A 20,285-nucleotide genomic window follows, 5' to 3' on the forward strand; every position below is an offset into this window, starting at 1 on the left:
GATAGAACTTTCTCCGTTTTTTCTAAACCGTCTCATTAGATGCTCGTATAGGATGCATGTACTGTTTAGTACAAAGTAATTTGGACAGTGAAACAATTTTTATCATTTAGGCTAGGTTCACATTTCCGTTGTTTTTCATCAGTCACATGCGTTGCTTGACGCTTGTGACTGATGCGTTATACAACGGATGACAAGACTAGAATTCATTGTCGGACTCCGTTGTAAAAGAGAGAGCGATCAGCTGATCGCTCTCATTAGCCGGCCGCCGGGTGATCAGCCGATCGCTCACAGCAGCCGGCTGCCGGGTGATCAGCCGATTGCTCACAGCAGCTGGCTGCCGGGTGATCAGCCGATCACTCACAGCAGCCGGGTGATCAGCCGATCGCTCAAAGGAGCCGGCCGCTGGGTGATCAGCCGATTGCTCTCATTAGCCGGCCGCTGGGTGATCAGCCGATTGCTCTCATTAGCCGGCCGCTGGGTGATCAGCCGATTGCTCTCATTAGCCGGCCGCTGGGTGATCAGCCGATCGCTCTCATTAGCCGGCCGCTGGGTGATCAGCCGAACGCTCACAGCAGCCGTCGCTGGGTGATCAGCCGATCGCTCAGAGGAGCCGGCCGACGGGTGATCAGCTGATCGTTTGGCCGCCGAGAATGTGTGCGGGGGGCAGAGTGGGTGGAGCCGAGTTGGGCCATGACGCTGAGGACGTCAGTGTCGGGGACTGCATGGCTGTGTGTGTGTGTGTGTGTGTGTGTGTGTGTGTGTGTGTGTGTGTGTACATGCCGAGTGCGGGAGGGGGCGAGGCCGAGCGGGGAAGTGTCGAGCTCCTTGCACACGTAGCCAGGGTAAATATCGGGTAACTAAGCAAAGCACTTTGATTGGATACCCGATATTTACCTTGGTTACATGTGCAGGGAGCCAGAGAGCATGCGCAGCGAAATCCTACGGATTGCGCTGCTCAAAAAACGTTACAGGCTGCGTTCCGCCCGGCGGTCAGTCGCTCCATGACTGATCAGTCGGGCGGAGGATGCAACGCAGTATCATCAGTCACAATCTGCCGCTCATACAAGTCTATGGGAACAGCAGAATCCGCCAAACGGATTCCGTTGTTTATCAGAGCCGCGGATTGTGACTGATAGAAATTGACGGAAATGTGAACCTAGCCTTACGTTGTGTACACCAGTAAAGTGGGTTTGAAGCAAAGCCATGAAGATGTTATTGGAAGTTAAGCCTTGCTCTTTTGCAAAATATCGGCCTGGCAAAATTAAACGCAACGTTCATCTTTTCTGGTACCCTTCCCTCCAGGCTCCCAATGTATGCCCTACAGGTTGGGAGGCATTATATTATCCAGGCATTGGGGATAATGTCCATGGGCTACAAGATATTTCATTTGTATGCCCCAGATAGGAAAAAAAAAAATCTTCTCCCGAGCTCTCTTACATTTATTTTTTTTTATTTGCCTTCCAGTCTGTACTATAATTATCCCTTTCATTCCATAGGAACTTGTATTTTCTTCATCGTTCCTTATGGGAGACCCAGACCATGGGGTGTATAGCTTCTGCCTCCGGAGGACACACAAAGTACTACACTAAAAGTGTAGCTCCTCCCTCCGAGCATATACACCCCCCGGATGACAAATCCACCCAGTTCAATGCTTTGTGTTCAGGAGGTCACACACACTCATGCATCCTCTGAATTTTGATTTTTGATTTCAAAGATTTGGAAGAAAAGCGGGTCCAATCTGGACTCCCGGCATGTCCCTTCTCACCCCACTGTGTCGGCGGTGCTGTTAAGGTTGATTTTACAAGGCTGGAGCCTTCACATGCCGCGCTCCTTCACCATCCTCTGAGGCTCTGGCTTGAAGTGGGAGCCATCACGGTTCTCACTGCTTTGCAGGAGACCGGTCTCCATCCACAGCCCTTTCAGGATCCTGCCGGACGGAGCGCTCATCCCCCAGGGACCTGGCACCTGCGTCTCACAAGCTAAGTACTGAGACGTTATTACCACAAAAAGTGGTCTTTCCAGGGGTCCCTTGTACTTTATATATTGGGGAGAGTGTGTTATATGACTGTGTTAACATTTCCGGCCGGTTCTCCAGAACCGCGCCGATGGTGCCTGCACGCTGGCCGCATGGAAAAATCTAGGCCCCGGCTTCAGTTGCGGCCTACTTTCGGTTTCACTGCCCCTGCATGTCAGTCATGCAGAGGGACAGTGCGGCTCCGCCCAGCGGCTGTTCAGCACAGGGAACGGACACTCCTCACTGAGGAAAGATTCCCTCCCCTGTATGCCTCATTTGCCCTCCGGATCCCGCTCTCAGAGTAGGCCCCGCCCCCTCTCCTCGCTCCGGCGCCATTTTATCAGCGTTCTCAATGTCTGCATAACCACATTGTGACAAATGGGGGCCTGGGCTGGGGGATCTGGAGGGCACAGAGATGTCTCTATGTTAAACGGTCTGGCAAGCCACAACCTCTGGTTGTGGACCTGCTTATATACACTGTTTATATACTCTGCTGGGGGTCATTCTGGACAGAGCCCCCACTTCTGCAGCATGTCTCACATCAGAGCAAGGCTGCAAGGCTGTTCTTAATATGCACTGCAGGTAGACTCGTACTGCCTGTACCGAGCACATAACCACATTGTGATGCTTGCTCTAACATAGTTGTCCCTCAGCCTGGAAGCTCATCAGTGGTCCCTCCAGCTGCTCCGGCTCCGGTGGCTGAACCCCCGGTTTGGGTAGAATCCCTCTCTCCAGGGGACAGCTGTCCCGGACACTGCTGAGCATGCATCAGCCCCCTTCTCAGGGCGCTTCTGCTGCTACGGCTCGCTCAGCAAAGCTCACAGAGGATTGTTCATCTGGTCTCAGACCCCGTTCTCCTAAAATAAAGACGCAGGGTCCCCTTTCCTTCCTCGTCCCGCAGCTCTGATTTACGAGCGGACTCGCAGGACGAGGAGGATGCCTTTACTAGGGGCTCGGACGCTACTTCATGTATTGATCTGTCCGAAGGTGACGCAGATGCTAATGATTTGATTGCGTCCATTATATTTGTACTGGACCTCAATCCGCCTGTATCAGGGGAGCATCCCCCTCTGGCAGAAAGGCATCAGTATACCTTAAGAGAACAAGGAGTGTGTTCCTTAACCACTCCAGTTTTTCAGGCCACTGTGACCAAGCCCAGAGCCTGTCCTGACAGACGCTTCCCAAAGCGTGGTTCTGATGACTGTTTCCCCCTTCCACCAGAGGTGGTCAAGGAGTGGGCTCATTCACCAAGGGTGGACCCTCCGGTGTCTAGACTTTCAGCCCGGACAGTTGTATCAGTGGCTGACGGCACCTCTCTAAGGATCCCACTGTCCGCCAGGTTGACCTTCTGGCCAAATCTATATATGAGGCGGCAGGGGCCTCGTTCTCCCCATCTTTTGCAGCAGTGCGGGCTCTCAAAGCCATCTCTGCTTCTCTGGAGGAGATGCATTCCCTCACCAGGGACTTTATGCCCGAAATGGTTGCCTTAACTTCCAGGTTTCAGTCTTTTCATCCTATGCCATGTCTGCCATGCTGGAGACTGTCACCGCACTGCGGTGGCCTCGGCGACTTCCCTCACTATCCGCAGGCTCCTGTGGCTTCGAGAGTGGAAGGCAGATGCTTCTTAAGAAGTTCCTTGCTGGGCTCCCTTTTGCTGGGACCAGTCTATTCGGTGAACAACTGGATGAAATTATTAAGGAAGCTTTTGGCAGGAAGAGTACTTCCATGCCACAATCCCAGGAAACCTGTCCAGGGCAGGAATCAGTCGAGGTTTCGTTCCTTTCGTTCCTCTAACTGGTCGTCCTCTAAGCCCTCGGCCTCGTCCACTAACTCAGCCAAGGTCCGTAAACCAACTGGCAAATGAAGGCGTCCTCAGAAGTCCGCAGGAGCTGCTGCCACCAAGGCAGCCTCCTCTTGATTATCTGGCCGCGCCAGCAACGTCCTTGGTCGGTGGCAGGCTCGCCCACTTGGGCGAAGTGTGGTTTCAACACGTCTTCGATCAGTGGGTGTGGGTTACCATCTCCCACGGCTACAGAATAGAATTCTATCCAGCCCGCCAAACAGATTTTTTCTGTCAACTCCCCCCTGCTCCAAGGCCGCCGCCTTCGCACAGGCCGTGGCATTCTTGCAGGCCAGTGGAGTAATTGTACCAGTTCCCGACTGGGAACGGTTCTGAGATTTCTACTCAAATCTCTTCCTAGTCCCCGAAAAGGACGGTGCCTTCCGACCTGGATCTCAAGCTTCTCAACAAGCATGTTCAGGTGCGGCATTTTTGCATGGAATCTCTGCGATCAGTCAATGACCCAAGGAGATTTCTTAGCATCCATCGACATCAGAGATGTCTATCCGCATGTGCCAATCGCAGTTTCACACCAGCGTTGGCTACGTTTTGTAATCGGAGAGGAACATTTCCAATTCGTGGCTCTCCCCTTCGGGTTAGCCACGGCCCCTCGTGTATTCACCAAGGTCATGGCAGCAGTGGCTGCGGTTCTGCACCTCCAGGGGTTGACAGTGATTCCTTACCTGGACGACCTTCTAGCAAGGCTTCATCCAGTGCAGACTGTCAGCGGAGTGTCTCGCTCACTCTCGCCACGCTTGCAAGTCCACTCTGACCTCGACCCAGGAACTTACGTACCTAGGGATGCAATTCAAGACTCTGCTGGCACTTGTGAAGCTGCCCTTAGTCAAACAGCAGTCCCTTCATCTGGTGGTTCGCTCTCTGCTGAGGCTCCGCCGTCATTCCATCAGGCACCTCATGCAGGTGCTGGGTCAGATGGTGGCGTCAATGGAAGCGGTTCCCTTTGCCAGGTCCATCTGCGTCCCCTGCAGCTGGACATTCTCCGCTGTTGGGACAAGCGGACCTCTTCCTTGCACAGGCTGGTGGCTCTGTCGCCACAGTCCAGGAGCTCTCTTTAGTGGTGGCTTCGGCCCCTCTCTCTGTCCCAGGGACGCTCCTTTCTGGCCCCGTCCTGGGTGATTCTCACCACGGATGCCAGTCTATCCGGCTGGGGAGCAGTGTTTCTCCACCACCGAGCACAGGGCACTTGGACTCCGTCCGAATCAGCCCTCTCGATCAATGTGCTGGAAATCAGAGCTGTGCTCCTAGATCTCGTAGCTTTTCTCCACCTGTCGGCGGGCAAGCACATTCGAGTCCAGTCAGACAACGCGACAGCAGTTGCCTACATCAATCACCAGGGCGGGACTTGCAGCCGCCTAGCAATGTTGGAAGTTCAACGTATCCTTCAGTGGACGGAGGACTCCAAGTCCGCCATATCCGCAGTCCACATCCCAGGCGTAGAAAACTGGGAGGCAGATTATCTAGCCGTCAAACTGTGGACAGCGGCGAGTGGGCCCTGCATCCGGCAGTGTTCCCAATCTGTCGCAAGTGGGGCACTCCGGAAGTGGATCTAATGGCATCCCGGCACGACAACAAGGTCCCGGTTTACGTGGCTCGCTCCCACGATCCTCAGGCCTTGGCGGCGGACGTGCTGGTTCAAGATTGGTCCCAGTTCCGTCTGGCCTACGTGGTTCCCCCTCTAGCTCTCTTGCCCAGAGTCCTGCGCAAGATCAGAATGGAGGGCCGTCGGGTCGTACTCATCGCCCCAGACTGGCCCAGGCGAGCTTGGTTCCCAGACCTGATCCGTCTGTCCTTAGAGGTGCCGTGGCATCTCCCGGACCGCCCATACCTTCTCTCACAGGGTCCGTTTTCCGCCAGAATTCTGCGGCTCTCAGATTGACGGCGTGGCTCTTGAGCCCTGAATCCTTACGGCTTCAGGCATTCCTTCCGAGGTCATCTCCACTATGACTCAGGCTCGGAAGTCTTCCTCGGCCAGGATTTACCACAGGACTTGGAGAATTTTCCTGTCCTGGTGTCGCTCTTCCGGCCATGCTCCTTGGCCGTTTTCCTTGCCGACCATCCTGTCCTTTCTACAGTCTAGTCTGCAGCTAGGACTGTCCCTCAATTCCCTCAAGGGACAGGTCTCTGCTCTGTCAGTGTTGTTCCAGCGGCGTATCGCCCGACTGGCCCAGGTGCGCACCTTCATGCAGGGCGCATCTCACATCATTCCGCCTTTCCCGCGGCCTCTGGATCCCTGGGACCTTAATCTGGTCCTCACGGCCTTACAGAAACCCCCCTTTGAGCCTCTTAGGGAGGTTTCGTTGTTTCGTCTTTCACAGAAAGTGGTTTTTCTGGTGGCCATAACTTCTCTCAGGAGAGTCTCTGATTTGACTGGGCTCTCTTCGGAGTCACCCTTTTTGGTTTTTTCACCAAGACAAGGTGGTTCTCCGTCCGACTCCGGGCTTTCTCCCTAAGGTGGTGTCTCCTTTCCACCTTATCCAGGACATTTCATTGTCTTCCCTTTGTTTGGCCCCTGTGCATCGCTTTGAGAAAGCGTTGCATGCTTTAGATTTGGTGCGGACGCTCCGGATCTATGTGTCACGCACCGCTGTTCTTAGGCGGTGCACCTCTCTTTTTGTGCTGACCACAGGTCAGCGCAAGGGTCTCTCTGCTTCTAAACCGACGCTAGCTCGTTGGATTAGGTCGGCCATATCCGATGCCTACCAATGTTCTCAGGTGCCTCCCCCGCCGGGGATTAAGGCTCACTCGACCAGAGCTGTCGGTGCCTCTTAGGTTTTCAGGCACCAGGCTACGGCTCAGAAGGTCTGTCAGGCTGCCACTTGGTCTAGTCTGCACACCTTTTCGAAGCACTACTAAGTGCATGCTCATGCTTCGGCAGATGCGAGCTTGGGCAGACGCATCCTTCGGGCGGCTGTCGCCCATTTGTGAAGTTAGGTTTTGCCTACTTCTCAGTTTCTGTTTATTTCCCACTCATGGACTGCTTTGAGACGTCCCATGGTCTGGGTCTCCCATAAGGAACGATGAAGAAAAAGAGAATTTTGTTTACTTACCGTAAATTCTTTTTCTTATAGTTCCGACATGGGAGACCCAGCACCCTCCCTGTTGCCTGTTGGCAGTTTTCTTGTTCCGTGTGTTTTTCACCGGCTGTTGTTGTAGACAGAGGTTCTGGTTATTCCGGGTTTTACTCTATCTCTACTTATGGGTGGATGTCCTCCTTCAGCTTTTGCACTAAACTGGGTGGATTTGTCATCCGGGGGGTGTATATGCTCGGAGGGAGGAGCTACACTTTTAGTGTAGTACTTTGTGTGTCCTCCGGAGGCAGAAGCTATACACCCATGGTCTGGGTCTCCCATGTCGGAACTATAAGAAAAAGAATTTACGGTAAGTAAACAAAATTCTCTTTGTTCCTTCTAATTTTGTAGTGACAAAAAGGCTGGGCAGTTTTGGGAGCTCTAGAAATTCCTTATTTTCATCATGATGTACTGCTTTGAATGCAACCACCTGAAAAGAAGCAGCTCCTGGAAAGATTAAAGGGGTCCGTATATGTGAACTCTCTACCCCGGCACTGAAACATTGAGTGCATACACAAGGTTTTCTATTCAGACTGAACTTGCTTGGCGAGCATTTCCCTGCCCTGCTCTAGGGTGCCTCCCATATGTGTACATCAGTAGAAACTTGTTAATCACATGGGGCAGGGTGGGGGTGAAGCCGGCCGGGGCCGATACTGGACTAGTGTTGTCTCATCCGATAGTCCCGGCTGGATCTTCTAACTGTTTTGCCTGAATCACAAGTGTGTTTGAGAGAAAAACCTGCCTTGCTGCCTGGATCTGATTTATGCTGTCCGTGGCTTTGGCAGCATGAATCACCTGACAAATTTCCCTTTTAATGGGGTTAAGTCACCTTTGTGACTGTAGTTTGGGAGCTGATGACTTTGTTTGAAACTGGAGGTTTACTCTTCAAGCCCTTAGTGATGGCTTTCTTTTAAACCTAAGTCGTGAACATACATTCCATATATCTCTGGACCCAAGTATATAAACCTTAATTAGAACTGTGCTCACAGCAGGATAGAGCAGTGGTGAACTGCTCAGGCCAAAAAACTATTGCACTACCTGTATGCAACTAGACCCCCAATAGTTGCAACTAGACCCCCAATAGTTGCAACTAGACCCCCAATAGTTGCAACTAGACCCCCAATAGTTGCAACTAGACCCCCAATAGTTGCAACTAGACCCCCAATAGTTGCAACCAGACCCCCAATAGTTGCAACCAGACCCCCAATAGTTGCAACCAGACCCCCAATAGTTGCAACCAGACCTCCAATAGTTGCAACCAGACCCCGAATAGATGCAACCAGACCCCCAATAGATGCAGACATCACAGGTGCAAGAGGAGCAAATCACTCACACAACTCCCAAACATGGAGGGGGTGATCGCTAGATAATAAAAATGCGCAGTAGTGGCTTGCATAGGGCGCCGTTCACACTTACAGGTACATAGTATCCTAGTCAGCAGCCTATTACACGCCCATACTATTCGACCAGGCGGGCTGCCCGGTACTTATGTGCACCATATAGGGACGGGGACTCCATTATGCAAGTCCAAACATAAAGGGGCCTGGCTGCACCCCGTATAAAATGTTATGTGCAGAAAAATATGTACAAAATATCTGATGTATTAGTCGATATTATGGCCAAAAGGCCAGAAAAGTAATGCACTACACTACTACTAATACATTCCATATAGCCTTTACTAGAACTGATATACAGCTTCTTTATTACTGATCCACTTGGGCATTGGGACAATGTAGAGAATGATATAAATCCGCTGTAATACAGCATTTTCTTCAGAACACTGAGTGGTACAACGGTAAGATAGCCTACCCATGTATGCTTTATATCTGTGTGTACAATGACCGGCTGTGTAAGCTCAGCCTCGGACTCCAGCTACAGCTCTTAGCTTTCTATGCAGGTAAATGTACATTTAATAAATTCATTATCTGTTAATATTGTTGGCATTGGTACATTTCTACAGACTCCTGCAGAGCTCTGGGAGCCTGATATGATAGTTTACTCTGCTGACACTTCCTATTGTACCCGATAATGTTGCTTTCTGGTCTTAAACTAAAGAAGTAACATCTTTCTTTATTCCCCTGAATCAGGCACTTTGGGAAAATAAGCTATGCCAGATCTCTAGGGGGTGGCATTTTATTATAAATTAATGTCTGTTTTTTACTTTATGGCCGCTATATAGAAGAGCATAACATTTTGTTTTTTCTTTCCTTTCATAGTTGGTGTGCTGAGGGAGGAAATCTTATCTGCTGTGATTTTTGCCACAATGCCTTCTGCAAGAAATGCATTCTCCGAAATCTTGGTCGGAAGGCATTGTCAACTATAATGGATGAAGAGAGCAATTGGCATTGCTACATTTGTGAACCGGAACCTCTGTGTGACTCTGTAGCTTCGTGCGACAGTGTTTTTGACAACTTAGAACAGTTGTTGCAGCAGAATAAGAAAAAAATGAAAGTGGACAATGATAAGAGTAAGCTTTCTGACCAAACTCTGAAAAACCTAAGTTGTAATGGACAAGACAAGCAAATGGAGAATCCACGTTCTTGTGCATTAAGCTATTCTTTCAAGGCATTAATGGTTCCAAAGGAAATGTTAAAAAAGGCTAAAAGAATAATTGAGACGACAACCAGTTTGAACTCAAGTTTTGTAAATTTTCTAAAGCAAGAATCTGAAAATGTGGATGCTAACCGCAGCTCTAGAATGAGACAGTTAAAAGCATTTAAGTCTATTTTAGGGGACCTTAAGAAGGCACATCACGCTTTGGAGGAAAGTTTGATTAAAGAGATGGCTTCTGATTTTGGCAAAACAAAGACCACAAGAGATCTCAGTGAGAATAGGCAGCCAAAAGAGAAACATAGCGATAAAACTAGCGAATCCCGGAAAGAGTCAGCCGGCAAATCTGAAAAAGAGAAAGCTAAACATTTTTCCAACGAAAAGCACAGGAAGTCTGAAAACAGTGGAGATGTAGAAAAAATGAATTCAGATCAGGCTCAGAATGGAGAACAAAGCGATATTTTAGATTTAAGCCTTGAAGAGGAGGGCAATGGTGATCTAAAAGATTCGTCTTTACGTGAAGGAGAGGGCACCGAGGCTGCCGTTATGGACATACAGGATGGCCAAGTTGAAACGGTTGAAGATAAAATGCCAAAGCAGAGTGAGAATGACGACACTGCGGTAGAGGTCAAGGAGGAACCTGAAGAAGATTCTCAAGTTGAAGACGAATCTGATGTTGAAGATCAACCTGATAAGTCCAAGAAATCTAGAGACAAGCTAAAAAAGACAAATGAAAAGCCAAAGCGTCACACAAGTGACAGAAAAGTAAAGAATAAAGATAAAAGTAAGCGAGAGCAACAGTCCAGTGCTGAATCTGAAAATGATGGCAAGAAGACTGCTTCTGTCAGAACGTCATCGAAATCGGCCAAGCCTCATTCACCCGCGAAGGAGAAAAATGATCAGGAAGACTTTGAGCCTAATACTCCTGAAGCACTTGACATGGACATTGTGTCAGTCCCATCCTCTGTGCCAGAAGATATATTTGACAGCCTGGATGCTGTACTGGAAGCTCAAAATGCGCTTAACGATTCTAGCTTAAAAACGCCAAGTAAGAAAGATAGAAAGAAAGATTCAAAATCTCCTGGGAAAAAGGAGCTGATTCTAAAATTGACTCCTGTATCTGTTTCTAAGTCACCTAAGAAAACAGAGTCAAAGGCAGAGGCTTCTGAACACGAGTCTGATGCTGACAAAGCAATGAGCCCAAGCAATGTTTCTGGTAATGAGCATTCGGCTGAGAATGAAGAGTCCAAGTTAAGAAAGTCTCCTCGTGTCAAAAAAACCACACCTAAACGACGCCCGACTGATAAAATGGCCTCATCAAATACAGAGGAGGAAAGTAATGATACAGATAAGGATAAAAAGAAAAAGACGTCCTCTAAAAAGAAAGAGACCAAGACAAAACGTTCTTCTTCAGACTCCGGTAAAAGTTCAAAAAGGAAATCTGAGCGCAAAAAATTAGACGCCAACACCCATGAAAGTGGATCTGAGTCTGATGAGATGCCTGAGGTTCTTAAAAAAGCAGCAATGATGAGCAACTCTTCCTCAGAACATGAGAGCTGCAGTGACACAAAAAAGACTAAAAAAACAGATAAAGAAAGTCTGAAGATGGATGGAAAACGCAAAAGAAAGAGTTCAAGTTCTGGTCCAGAAGTGGCCAAGAAGATAACTAGAAACTCCACTGCAAAAAAACGGAGATCGAACCACTCAGATTCATCAAACTTTGACTCTGAACTGGAGAAAAAAATGAAAAAAGCAGGAAATGTAGAGTCCGCCAAGAAGGGGAAAAAGAAAACTGTTAAGACTGAGGAGGAAAGTGGGCAGTCTACAGAGGAAGCGGAAAGCAAGAAATCCCGGAAGAGTAAGACAAAGCGCACCGCAGAGAAGAAGAAGAAGAAAGCGCCTACTTCATCTTCTGACTTGTCTGAGGACAGTCAACATAATACAAGTCACAATTCTGAAGAAGGCAGTGACGATGAGCAGAAGATAAAGCCAATAGTGGAGAATGAAGTCCTTTCGGCTGTTGGATTCTCTCAGTCCTCCGGTATGCATTGATAATCCTCATGCTTTTATTACTATTTCCTTCTTTCTCTAACCCCTCCTTATTGGTTATTCTGCTAAAATGGTCAGGCATTACTATATTCTGGTTTTCTTGGATCTGTTTCAGCTACAACTTCATGATTAGAATAGCTCTCCATATTTTGCTTATATCCCTTTTCTTACAATTAGAGCAAAGCAATTAGAGGTCCTATTGGAGAGCAGTAACCATATATTAAGTGTGCAGGTGGTTTACTTTGTTCAGAAATAAGGAGAGGATCTCATGATGCGCAGTAAAGTGCTGTCCATTATTTGTATTCTGCAGACTGCAATACGTTTTCTCACTCCTACTTGTAAGATTCAGGTAATCAGCCAGTTTTAGGGGTGACAGGTTGACATGTTATTTAGCAGTAATAAGGATTTTTGGGATGTATAAATGGCCTGTAAAAGTAATCAATGGACTATTACCGCCACGTAATATAATCACGATGGCTATTTTCCTGTATTACTGGCTTTAGAACTAGCGAATGAGGACTGATATAGTAACTGTTTTCCTTTTATAGGTAAATATTTATGCTTTAAACATTTTGGAAAACCCCCCTAATTAACCTGTTGTATGTGATGTGTACGTCTTGCCACATGTAGAGCAAGCCCGGGAGTTAACCCCTTCAGCCCCCAGCCTGTTTTCACCTTAAAGACCCGGCCATTTTTTGCAATTTTGACCAGTGTCACTTTGACAGGTTATAACTCTGGAACACTTCAACGGATCCTGGCGATTCTGAGATTGTTTTTTCGTGACATATTGTACTTCATGTTAGTGGTAAATTTAGGCCGATATGTATTGCGTTTATTTGTGAAAATTTCGGAAATTTGGCGAAAATTTTGAAAATTTTGCAATTTTCAAAATTTGAAATTTTATGTCCATAAATCTAAAAGATATGTCACACAAAATAGTTACTAAATAACATTTCCCACTTGTCTGCATTACACCAGCGCAATTTTTGAAAAAAAAAAAAAAAAAATTTCCGTTAGGAAGTTAAAAGGGTTCAAAGTTCATCAGCAATTTCTCATTTTTCCAACAAAATTTACAAAAAAAAAATGTTTAGGTACCACATCACATTTGGAGTGATTTGAGAAACCTAGGCGACAGAAAATACCCAAAAGTGACCCCATTCTAAAATCTGTACCCCTCACTCTGCTCAAAACCACATCCAAGAAGTTTATTAACCCTTTAGGAGCTTCACAGCAACCAAAGCAATGTAGACGAAAAAATGAAAATGTTACTTTTTTAACACAAAAATGTTACTTTAGCCATAAAAATTAGTATTTTCACAAGGGTATCAGGAAAAATGCATCATAAAATGTATTGTGCATTTTCTCCTGAGTACGCAGATACCCCATATGTGGTGGAAATCAAATGCTTGGGCACACGGCAGGACTCGGAAGGCAAGGAGCGCCATTTCACAGCAAAATTGGTTGGAATTATTAGCGGACGCCATGTTGCGTTTGGAGACCCCCCCCTGAAGTGCCTAAACAATGGAGCTCCCCCACAATTGACCCAATTTTGGAAACTAGACCCCTCATGGAATTTATCTAGCTGTTTAGTGAGCACTTTGAACCCCTGGAGGCTTCACAAACGTTTGTAATGTTCAGCCATGAAAATATTTTATTATTTTTTTTACCACAAAATTGTTTTTTCAAACAGGTAGCTTTTTTTTTCCACAAGGGTATCAGGAAAAAATGCACCATAAAATGTATTGTGCAATTTCTCCTGAGTACACAGGTACCTCATATGTGGTGGAAATCAATTGTTTGGGCGTACGGCGGGGCTCAGAAGAGAAGGAGCGCCATTTCACAGTAAAATTGATTGGAATTATTAGCAGACGCAATGTTTCATTTGGAGACCCCCTGAGGTGCCTAAACAATGGAGCTCCCCCACATGTGATCCCATTTTGGAAACTAGACCCCCCCCCCCCCCCCATACAAAAAAATTAGTTTGGCAAAATAAAAAATACAGACATCAGTAAAAAAAAAAAAAAAAATTAGCGCCTGCCAGTAAGACCAGTGCCAAACGTGAGAGCAATGCACGAGTCTCGCATCGCATCATCCACTGCAGTCTGGAAGCGAGCAACTGTGCTGGATAATGCGATGCGAGAGGGCGGGGCGGCAGATGAGAGGGCGCAGCGGATGGAAAATGGGAAAGGGCGCAGCGGGTGGAGGAGCGGCTGAGGATGGGAAAGGGCGCAGCGGGTGGAGGAGCGGCAGAGGATGGGAAAGGGCGCAGCGGATGGATGATGGGAAATGGCGCAGCGGATGGAGGAGCGGTGGAGGATGGGGGGGAGGGAGGTGAGATGGGGATACCTACCTTACAGGATGGATCTAGGCAGTAGGATCACAGCAGACAGAAGAGGCAGCAGATGAAGGAGGCAACAGATTGAGGAGGGTGAGAGGGGGCAGTAGATGAAGAGGATGGGAGAGAGCAGGCAGCAGATCGGGAAGGGGGGCAGAGTCTGATGGGAGAGAGAGATGGCACATGGAGGAGGGGGGGCCCCCGGGGGGAGGGTGGCTTGAAGCACATGTGGGGGGAGGGTGGCTTGAAGCACATGTGGGGGGAGGGTGGCTTGCAGCACGTGGGGGGAGGGTGGCTTGCAGCACATGTGGGGGGAGGGTGGCTTGCAGCACGCTGCAAGCCACCCTCCCCCCACATGTAGTGCTGCAAGCCACCCTCCCCCCACATGTGCTGCTGCAAGCCACCCTCCCCCCACATGTGCTGCTGCAAGCCACCCTCCCCCCACATGTGCTGCTGCAAGCCACCCTCCCCCCACATGTGCTGCTGCAAGCCACCCTCCCCCCACATGTGCTGCTGCAAGCCACCCTCCCCCCACATGTGCTGCTGCAAGCCACCCTCCCCCCACATGTGCTGCTGCAAGCCACCCTCCCCCCACATGTGCTGCTGCAAGCCACTCTCCCCCCCACATGTGCTGCTGCAAGCCACCCTCCCCCCACATGTGCTGCTGCAAGCCACCCTCCCCCCCACATGTGCTGCTGCAAGCCACCCTCCCCCCCACATGTGCTGCTGCAAGCCACCCTCCCCCCACATGTGGGGGGAGGGTGGCTTGCAGCACATGGAGGGATAGGAGGTGTAGTGGCGATGGAGAAGGGGCAGCCGATGAAGGAGGCGGCGGCCGCCGATCGGGAACAGTGGGGGCCGATTCGGGGGCAGCAGCGGCTGAAAAAGGTGGGTGCAGCGGCGGCGGGGACAGCGGTGGATCGGGAGCGGCGGCGGGGACAGCGGCGGGGACAGTGGCGAGCGTGGCGGCGGGGACAGCGGTGGATCCAGAGCAGCGGCGGGGACAGTGGCGAGCGTGGCGAAGCGCTGCGGAAAAAGAAGTGACATGTCACTTCTTTCCTGCGCTTTGCCGGCAGCTCCTGCTCTGTCTATGGGAGGAGCTGCAGGCAGAGCGCATGGAATCTGCTTTCACTACGGACATTTCTGCAGCGATTTAAAGCGCACATGTGCGCTTCAGATCGCTGTAGAAATTTCTGCAGTGACTGTACGCAACGTGCGCACATAGCCTTATACTCGCCCTCCGGCGCCTTAATCTTCTATTGCTGCCGCTCTGGTCGGACTCCAGTGACCTGCTGGCTGCTGCAGTGTTTCATGGAGCGGCTGGAGGTCACATCTCAATACATCTCTATGAGAGCCTCGGTCTGGCTCTCAGACTTGTACTGAGCACTTTTGATGTAACTTCTGATTTTCAGGAAGCCAGACATGGGCACAAGGTGGCGCCACAGGAACGGAGCAATGCTGATAAAAGGGGAAGACTGGAGAACGAGTATAACATAAGGGTTAGGGGACTTAGATTATAAACACCACTCCAGCGCTGAAAAAAAAAAAAAAAACACTGGAAAAGAATATAATTGTCCTTCCACACTTATTTAAATTCCAGCACTTAAAGGAGAAGAATGGGCACATTTTTTATCTAGCTTAGAATATGAGCAGCAATAATTCTGTATTAAGACCAGTATTGGCAACTTACTTGAACAGCCCTTTTTTAAATACTATATTAACCCCTTAACGACCGCGGGCCGTAAAATTACGTCCTTGCGGTCATAATGTTACTGCCCGCGGTCTGCCGGCAGCATCATGCTCTGATCGGCACACATCTCAGCTGATTTTCACAGCTGAGATGTGTGCCTGCTAGGCACGAGCAGAATCGTTATCTGCTTGTGCCGTTTAACCTCTTATATGGCGCTGTCAATATGTGACAGCGCCATTATAAGCGCGATTGCGGTAAACATTTACTTACCGCCCGATACCGGAAGTCACGTGACGCGATCACGTGACTTCCGATAGTTGTCATGGTAGCACAGGGTCATGTGATGACTCCTATATTACACCTGACTTGCTTTCACTTTCGCTGTGCCAGCGGCACAGCGAAAGAGAGCGTATCTGCTGTTTACAGCCTTGTAGCTGTGATCAGATACTGCAGAGCGATCGGAATGCTGATCGCAATAGCCCCCTAGGGGGACTAGTAAAATAAAAAAAAGTTAAAAAAAGCTTTAAAAAAAAAAAAAACCTAAGTTCAAATCACCCCCCATTGGCTCATTGAAAATTAAAGGGTTAAAAAAGTAAAAAATATACACACATTTGGTATCGCCGCGTTCAGAAACGCCCGATCTATCAAAATATAAAATCAATTAATCTGATCAGTATACAGCGTAGCGGTAAAAAAATTCCAAACGCCAAAACGATGTTTTTTTGTCGCCACAACTTTTGCGCAAAATGCAATAAGAGGCGATCAAAACGTAGCATCTGCGCAAAAATGGTACCGTTAAAAACGTCAGCTCGAGACGCAAAAAATAAGCCGTCATTGAGCCATAGATCCCGAAAAATGAGAACGCTACAGGTCACGGAATATGGCGTAAAACGTGCGCCACTTTTTTCGGACAAACTTCCGATTTTTTTTTTAACCCCTTATATAAAAGTAAACCTATACATGTTGGGTGTCTACGAACTTGCACTGACCTGAGGCATCACACCCACACATCAGTTTTACCATATAGTGAACACAGTGAATAAAATATCTCAAAAACCATAGTGCTATTGCACTTTTTTTGCAATTTTTCTGCATTTGGAATTTTTTTGCCGTTTTCTAGTACACTATATGGTAAAACTGATGGTTTCATTTAAAAGTACAGCTCGTTCCGCAAAAAATGAGCTCTCACATGACCATATTGACTGATAAATAAAAAAGTTACGTCTCTCAGAAAAAGAATGGCGAAAAAAAAACGGAAAGCGAAAAATCGGCCGATCGTGAAGGGGTTAATCGGAGCAAAATCATATATCCCCACATCGACGCCGTTCCGGCAGTGTCAGCCCCAAGCGTTTGTGAGACATTGACTGCAGTTCTCATATGGCATAATCATCATCATAATCAGCAGCTAATGTGCTGCTCCGCTCACATGGACCTTGGATGAAACGCTGACGTCCAAAGGAAGTGTGAGCATATCAGCCCATTAACTGCTCATGATTGGTGTCAGCTCTTAAGTGCCATAAAAATATACACAACATTGTTGGAACGGCATCGCTGCGGGAGGGGAGTATTTCATCTCTGTATTTTACAATGTAAAATAGTATTTAAGAATGGGTTGACCGAGTAGTGGACAATAGAGATGAGCGAACCAGAGAGTCTGTTTTGTAACCGGACACCAAATTTTAAAATAAAGGTTCGGCTTCGTGTATCGGATGCTGTATGTGCGAAGAAGAAGGGAATTTTGTTTACTTACCGTAAATTCCTTTTCTTCTAGCTCCAATTGGGAGACCCAGACAGTGGGTGTATAGCTACTGCCCTCTGGAGGCCGCACAAAGAACTACACTTAAAAGTGTAAGGCCCCTCCCCTTCTGGCTATACACCCTCCCGTAGGAGTACAGATTCCTCAGTTTTAGTACCAAAGCAAGAAGGAGGAAAGCCAATAACAGTTTCAAAAACAAATTCAATCCGATAACACGATCGGAGAACTTAAGAAACAACATGAACAACATGTGCACCCGAAAAACGAAACCCTAAGAACAAATAGGGCGGGTGCTGGGTCTCCCAATTGGAGCTAGAAGAAAAGGAATTTACGGTAAGTAAACAAAATTCCCTTCTTCTTTTTCGCTCCTAATTGGGAGACCCAGACAGTGGGACGTCCAAAAGCAGTCCCTGGGTGGGTAAAAAGATACCACATGAACGGGCTGTCAGACAGCCTCTTCCTACAGGTGGGCCACCGCCGCCTGAAGGACCTGTCTACCTAGGCTGGCATCTGCCGAAGCGTAGGTATGCACTTGATAGTGTTTGGTAAACGTGTGCAGACTCGACCAGGTAGCCGCTTGGCACACTTGCTGAGCCGTAGCCTGATGCCGCAATGCCCAGGACGCACCCACGGCTCTGGTAGAATGGGCCTTCAGTCCAGATGGAATCGGAAGCCCAGCAGAACGGTATGTGTGAAGAATTGGTTCCTTGATCCACCGCGCCAGGGTGGATTTGGAAGCTTGCGATCCCTTATGCTGACCAGCGACTAGGACAAAGAGCGCATCAGAACGGCGTAGAGCCGCCGTGCGAGAAATGTAAATCCTGAGTGCTCTCACCAGGTCCAACAGATGTAAACCCTTTTCAAATTGGTGAACTGGATGCGGACACAAAGATGGTAAAGTGATATCCTGATTGAGATGAAAGGAAGAAACCACCTTGGGAGAAAACTCTGGAATTGGACGCAGTACTACCTTGTCTTGGTGAAACACCAGGAAGGGAGATTTGCAAGATAACGCCGCTAGCTCGGACACTCTTCGAAGAGACGTGACCGCCACAAGAAAAACTACCTTTTGTGAAAGCCGAGAAAGGGGAACCTCTTTCAAAGGCTCGAAAGGCGGCTTCTGGAGAGCAATGAGAACCTTGTTCAGATCCCAGGGTTCCAATGGTCGTCTGTAAGGAGGAACGATATGACAAACTCCTTGGAGAAACGTGCGTACTTTAGAAAGCTGTGCCAAGCGCTTCTGAAAGAATACGGATAGCGCGGAGACTTGACCCTTAAGAGAGCTAAGCGACAAACCTTTTTCCAACCCAGACTGCAGGAAGGAAAGAAAAATTGGCAATGCAAATGGCCAGGGAGAAAACCCTTGAGCCAAGCACCACGCTAAGAATATCTTCCACGTTCTGTGATAGATCTTAGCTGAGGATGGTTTTCTAGCCTGTCTCATTGTGGCAACAACTTCATGAGATAAACCTGAGGCCGCTAGGATCCAGGACTCAATGGCCACACAGTCAGGTTCAGGGCCGCAGAATTCAGATGGAAAAACGGCCCTTGAGACAGCAAATCTGGACGGTCTGGTAGTGTCCACGGTTGGCCTACCGTGAGATGCCACAGATCCGGGTACCACGACCTTCTTGGCCAATCTGGAGCGACGAGTATGGCTCGATGGCAGTCGGACCTGATTTTCCGGAGAACTCTGGGTAACAATGCTAGAGGTGGGAACACATAGGGGAGTCGGAATTGCGACCAATCCTGAACCAAGGCGTCTGCCGCCAGTGCTCGGTGATCGTGAGACCGTGCCATGAAAACTGGGACCTTGTTGTTGTGTCGTGACGCCATCAGATCGACGTCCGGCGTCCCCCAGCGGCAACAGATCTGCTGAAACACGTCCGGGTGAAGGGACCATTCTCCTGCGTCCATGCCCTGGCGACTGAGAAAGTCTGCTTCCCAGTTTTCCACGCCTGGGATGTGAACTGCGGATATGGTGGACGCTCTGCTTTCCACCCACGTCAAAATCCGTTGGACTTCTTGAAAAGCTTGGCGACTGCGTGTTCCCCCTTGGTGGTTGATGTACGCCACCGCCGTGGAATTGTCCGACTGAATCCGAATCTGCTTGCCTTCCAGCCATTGTTGGAAGGCTCGCAGGGCAAGATAGATTGCTCTGATTTCCAGAACATTGATCTGCAGGGTGGACTCTTCCAGAGTCCACATCCCCTGAGCCCTGTGGTGGAGATACACCGCTCCCCACCCTGATAGGCTCGCATCCGTCGTGACCACTGCCCAGGACGGGGGAAGGAACGACTTTCCCTGTGACAATGAGGTGGGGAGAAGCCACCAACGCAGAGAGTCCTTGGCAGTCTGAGAGAGGGAGACAGTCCTGTCGAGGGACGTCGATTTCCCGTCCCATTGGCGTAGAATGTCCCATTGTAGAGGGCGCAGATGAAACTGCGCGAACGGGACTGCCTCCATTGCTGCTACCATCTTTCCTAGGAAATGCATGAGGCGCCTCAGTGAGTGCGACTGGCTCTGAAGGAGAGATTGCACTCCAGTCCGTAGCGAGCACTGCTTGTCCAGTGGAAGCTTCACTATCGCTGAGAGAGTATGAAACTCCATGCCAAGATAAGTCAGAGATTGGGTCGGGGTTAGATGAGACTTTGGAAAGTTGATAATCCACCCGAAACTCTGGAGAGTGTCTAGTGCCACCTTCAGACTGTGTTGGCATGCCTCTTGAGAGGGTGCCTTTATAAGCAGGTCGTCTAGATACGGGATGACCGAGTGACCCTGCGAGTGCAGAACAGCTACTACTGCTGCCATGACCTTGGTGAAGACCCGGGGGGCTGTTGCCAGACCGAAAGGTAACGCTACGAACTGCAGGTGTTCGTCGTGTATGACGAAGCGTAGGAAACGCTGATGCTCTGGTGCAATCGGCACGTGGAGATACGCATCTTTGATATCTATTGATGCT

The 20,285-nt window shown here is 49.0% G+C and overlaps 1 protein-coding gene across 2 annotated transcripts in view; it reads left to right on the plus strand.

The window, feature by feature from the left end:
- ATRX (ATRX chromatin remodeler) overlaps window positions 1-20,285 on the plus strand; it is a 355,842-nt gene that overhangs the window by 100,090 nt on the left and 235,467 nt on the right. For both annotated transcript variants that reach the window (XM_075323857.1, XM_075323858.1), the window contains one exon: window positions 9,160-11,534. In XM_075323857.1, coding sequence (XP_075179972.1) covers window positions 9,160-11,534 — 2,375 coding nt within the window. The remainder of the gene's footprint in view (window positions 1-9,159; window positions 11,535-20,285) is intronic.

Source organism: Anomaloglossus baeobatrachus, chromosome 9 (genome assembly GCF_048569485.1).
Source record: "Anomaloglossus baeobatrachus isolate aAnoBae1 chromosome 9, aAnoBae1.hap1, whole genome shotgun sequence".
NCBI lineage: Eukaryota > Metazoa > Chordata > Amphibia > Anura > Aromobatidae > Anomaloglossus > Anomaloglossus baeobatrachus.